A 5,188-nucleotide genomic window follows, 5' to 3' on the forward strand; every position below is an offset into this window, starting at 1 on the left:
GAAGTGAGTGAACATCACGGCATATGGATCTACTTCTTCCCAGCAAACATTTAGAGGCACAAATTATTCATACTGGGCTCTTATTGCCCTCACATACGGCTCGTTATGGAGCCATATTTGTAGGTTTTTTTCGGTGAATATGCTAATACCGTTTTTTCCAATAAACAATTTTCAAAAGTTTCGGTTCCTTTAAGGCCTATTCTCCGGCAACACAGAAGAAATGATATATACCCTTGGCGGGCCCCTCTTCTCCGGCAACACGGAAAGACTAAAGTCAGTGCCTTCATCTACTCAAAACAAGCGAAACTTTACAGTTTTTCCCATTTTTGTAAGGCAGTCGGAAGTTGCATTTTTGCAAACGGCGGCTCATGACCTCTCTGAAATGGGGTATGGGAGGAGAACTGTGAACGCTCGAATAAATCGTTGCAGCAAAATCGCATAAGTGTGGCGTTCCTCATTTAAAACTATGGTCGGCATTGTTGTAAATTTTATCGGAAAAGATTCGCACCGACAGAATCGCGTAAACATTCATACCTGTCGCAACAACGAGCAGAAAAATTGAAAATTTTCAATTTTCTTCATACATGTCTGCAGACCTAGAATTTGGTATGCACACCCGCCTATCCACAATGCGACGATATGTCATACTTCACATGTAGCACAGACAAGTATTCTACGTCAAAATAAATAAAAACACGCTATGTTCGAAGAACTCACTGCAGAAATAGAAAAACACATGCACTGGCTTAGAAATACCGTCCCGGAGTTCGTATAACGCCCACTTGTTGAAGGCGAACGTAATTAGATGCACGCAAGGTTAAATCAATCGTCAGTCTCATTCTCGGTTAATTGCGGAAATGTACATGACTGTTTGATAAATATGCATTACACTTACACTTTAATTTGTTTCAACGAAATCGGACATATTCACAAAATTTTGCTTCCGGGGGAAGTCAAATTACACTATCCCTTTTCATTTTGGCAAGCCGCTGTCACAATTACCACTACCAGCGCAGGGTTGCATTTGGTAACCCGCAATTTTTTATTGCTATGAACAAGGCACATTAGTCCCCTTTCAGACACGTCAAGTCTTGCTTTCAAGTCTGCTCGTTCGTAGGCGAAGGAGGTGAGAAGAGAGGGGAAGAGTACAGATACCTCCGTACCGTCAATTCGTTTCAAGTTTTCTTGTCTCTTTTGATCTTTTCGTTGCTTCCCATTTAAAGAATCAAGAACTTGAATTCAATTAAAGTTGAAAACACAAAAGAGAATGCGAAAAAAATTGCCTTCAAGACTTGACGTGTCTGAAAGAGGACTTAATATTCCTTGGCTTTGCAGTTTGTCCATCTCATTGCTCTTCCAGAGCCTATTGCACACAGTTTTCATATATGGATTTACTTATTCCTGTATTTTTGGAAAATGATCAGACTCATTGCGAGAGTCGTGCCGAACACAAGTCGTTCTTTGAGAGTCGAATCGTATCGAAAATTTCACGTCATTTCCTAAAATTTCCACTCGACTAGTGTATTAATACGGAAAAACTTGGCAGCACTGCATATTTTTCGACGATTTTCGTCGTGGAATTTCCATAAACTTTCAATTTACCGCTAATGGGTTAAATTAGCAAGCAAGGTCTGACAGCCATTAGTTTTTGTTTTGATTCGCTTTTCACTTTACTTTTGTTGCAATTTATCCTTAAGAAAAATTTAAAGCATTATTTTGTTAAAAGCCTTTCAAATTATATACTTCAGTACTGAAATAATGGAGCAAGCTGAAATTAGTAAGTACCAATAATATTTTTTAATTTAAAAATCTCTAAAAAGCTTTAATCTAATAAACAGTTTCATCGGCTGAGGAGCAGTTGAAGAAATTTGGTACATTCTTGGATTTTCATGATAAGAGATTGCATCAGCTCCTTCAGAAGACAACACAGTTACCGTCAATTAGGACAACGCCCACAGCTCAATCTCTTGTAGAGGTGAACTTTTCCACAAATCAAGAGCAGCTCATATTGCTGCGAATACTTGAATCGGATCGTTTATTGAACAAAACACTACTCACTTTCGGTCATCTCTGCGCGGAAGTCGATGAATTAGTACAAAAAGCACAGCAAATGCAGTTAAAGTTCCTTTACATTGATGAGAATTTATGTGTGCTATTAACAAATGAAGATGGGTGTGGCACCACAGATGTCACAAAACAGACCAATGACATTTTGCTACAAATGAGCGATTCCATGCAATTCCTCTGCGATATTCAGTTTTTATTACAACGCTTCATAGTTTTGGGCAACAATTTATTGCATCAATGTGGCGCATACTGTGCCACGCAAGATAACAAAAATATGGAGTTTCGATTTGTGGTACTTACAAAATAGAACTGTACATAACAAAATCAACACTTATGCATAACCTTTTAATCCTTCGTGTAGGATGTATTTGACTATCTGGCAGACTTGTTATTACAAATTCTAATCTTTAACGAAATTTTGGCGGGCTCAAATTTCTGCCGCTTTTGGCAGACGTACAAGAAAACTGTAGATACAGTAGCGCACAATAGAAATTGCATGGAAATTTGCACTAAAAGCGAGCTGAATGGATTAAAAAACTGTTTGGAGGAATTTGATTTTCTATTTTCAAATGCTGTGTTTCAAGTATGTACAACTCTTTTACTGCCACGTACTCTAAGTATCTATGTAGAATTTTCCTTACAGAGTTTCCTTGACAGCACTTTTGCATTGAAAGACAAAGTCGGCCCAAAGGGTATTGGTCAACTTACAAGCCAGTGCAATGAGTATATGAAACAATGCTTGGCTATTATAACCAAACACGATGTGTCTGAATTCTGTGAACACAGATTACTCGTACGCCTGAATGCCTTTTGCGTAGTATTCCATGATTTCTGCGGACAAGTTGAAAGTAAACATGTAAAACATTTACTGGAACTAAATCAAAAACATCAAGGCATCATATTGGTGGGTAATGTAGCTTGGCAACCCATCACATTTCTGCGGCGCCACGCTACTTCATTGGTCAAGCCACATGAGCGCCTTTTACAAGATATCAAACGATTGCGCCAGCATTACGTGCAAACACAGGTGCAATCACTGCCACGCGACTGTCGTAACTATTGCACACAAGTGGTGCTTTGGACGTTAAATGTGCGCAAATCACTAAGCACTGGCCCGTTCGAACTAACAGTACATCAATTTAAGGAGCTAGCTGCTCTGCTGCTGCTTGGATTACGTTATGCCTTGAAAATAAGTTGCCTGGTAAAAGGTTTGGTAAATATGCATGTAGCGTTGCAGTCACCAATGGCTAGATCAACATTGCAGTGTATTTGCAAACTTATTGAATTGCTGAAAAATATACAAGAGGTATTTCAACAGTACATGGATGTCATTGCAAAGGTGATACAATGTGTGCTACAGTACTTACAGTATAAAGTGTTGCATTTGCTGAACCTTTGCAAGGTAATTGGAGAAAACGTTAGATTTATATATTGAAACAAGGGTATAAATATGTTTTATTGTAGAAACGCATTACAGCGGCCAAAATGCATGATCGTAATGTCGACGCTTTGGCTGCGTTGCGCGTTGCTGAGAAGTGCATGACAGGTCCACCAACAAAGACGCGCACACTTATTACAAAACTGGCAGTGAATGCAACAAATTTGAACAATCGCACATTGCCACACGATCAGTGCGAACGTTTTCAATTGTTAATGTCACGAATTCTAACGCTAGCAGACTTTCAGCGAAACGTGGAAGAGTTTTGTGATACGACATTCATCTATTGGCATCAATCGGTGCTTTCAGCGTATCTGAAGCAGGTGGTAGAACGCAAGTTGGACTTGAACACATTCCAGGTTTGAATTTTTGGTTTATTTTACAGTTATGAGTAATATACTTAGGTTTATATTTACAGTATATTTTGCATGCTTTTAACGACTGTGGCAGAGCTCTTAACAATTTGGAGTTAAATGAGATTAAATTGCAAAAATGTCTAGAAAGGGCAACTTACGATAGTCTTCGTAGCGAAATCGTCAGCAAATTATGTGCACAAATCGAAACATTTTTGCGTTTAGAGGTGCATTCAAATTTACAGATGGAGAAGATGAGTCCATTTGACCAGGGTATTGACGATTATCGCGTGCTGATTAATGCCTGTCCAATTCAGCTAAATGGAAATTATGTGATTTTAAAAGGTTATTCATAAAGGCATAACCGAGTTTCTCCATAGCTGTGTGCCTCTGAAAATTAATTTTTACTGAACAATATCTAATTGTTTTTAGATCACGTCGAAAATTACTTAAGCGCCATGTTTTATAATCTCACCACCATATCACTGCACGACTGGAAAACTTACGAAGAGATGCGTCATCTGGCCAACACGCGTTTAATGCTGAAACCAGTTGAGGACTATTTGCCCAACCAAACTTTGGAGCAGGTTCGAGATTATAGGCTTAGAAAGTCAACATATACATATTATAATATTAACATATTAACTTTAAGGGCATCGACATTTTGGAGATAATGCGAAAAATACATATCTTTGTCTCTAAATACGTCTACAATATGAATTCCCAAATATTTGTCGAACAAAAGAGCGCCAACAAGCATCTGGACTCAATTGGCATACGGCATGTTGCTAATTCATTACGCACACACGGCACGGGTGTCATCAACACCACCGTCAATTTTACATATCAATTTTTGCGACAAAAATTTTACACTTTTTCACAATTTCTATACGACGAACAAATCAAATCGCGACTGATGAAAGAATTGCGCGCCTATGCTGAGCGCAAACAATCAAAAAGCTATCCGCTTTATGCCTACGAGCGTGCCGAAGCCTTCAATAAGGATATACGCAAATTGGGTTTATCCAGTGATGGTCAAACATACATGGATCTCTTCCGAAAAGTTATAACTCATGTGGGTAAGTAGTTTATTAATAAATTATTCGCTTATTTCCGAATGCAGTTACATACTTGCATACATATGTAAATCGATATTGCGCAGGCAATGCTATGGGCTACATACGTTTAGTGCGCTCTGGCAGCNTAACTCAAAAGCAGCGCTTGCAACACAAAACAATGATACGGAAAAGTTGCAACAAACGCTTGCGCTGACCGAACGCCGCATAAATGCACATCAAATGGAGTATAATCTGCTCTATTGCAACTTATG

General features: G+C 38.7%; 1 protein-coding gene across 1 annotated transcript; it reads left to right on the plus strand.

The window, feature by feature from the left end:
• Positions 1-1,570: 1,570 nt before the first annotated feature.
• Positions 1,571-5,182, plus strand: SWIP (strumpellin and WASH-interacting protein). The gene is made up of 9 exons (XM_017638154.1): positions 1,571-1,777; positions 1,839-2,359; positions 2,429-2,650; positions 2,711-3,469; positions 3,532-3,864; positions 3,924-4,203; positions 4,291-4,445; positions 4,511-4,937; positions 5,021-5,182. Exons 1-9 carry the CDS (start codon positions 1,759-1,761, stop codon positions 5,128-5,130), a joined length of 2,826 nt encoding a protein of 941 aa, XP_017493643.1. The 5' UTR covers positions 1,571-1,758; the 3' UTR covers positions 5,131-5,182.
• Positions 5,183-5,188: the final 6 nt, after the last annotated feature.

Source organism: Rhagoletis zephyria, unplaced genomic scaffold, assembly GCF_001687245.7.
Source record: "Rhagoletis zephyria isolate East Lansing unplaced genomic scaffold, Rhagoletis_zephyria_1.1 Rzeph_scaffold_23647, whole genome shotgun sequence".
In the NCBI taxonomy this organism is placed as follows: Eukaryota; Metazoa; Arthropoda; class Insecta; order Diptera; family Tephritidae; genus Rhagoletis; species Rhagoletis zephyria.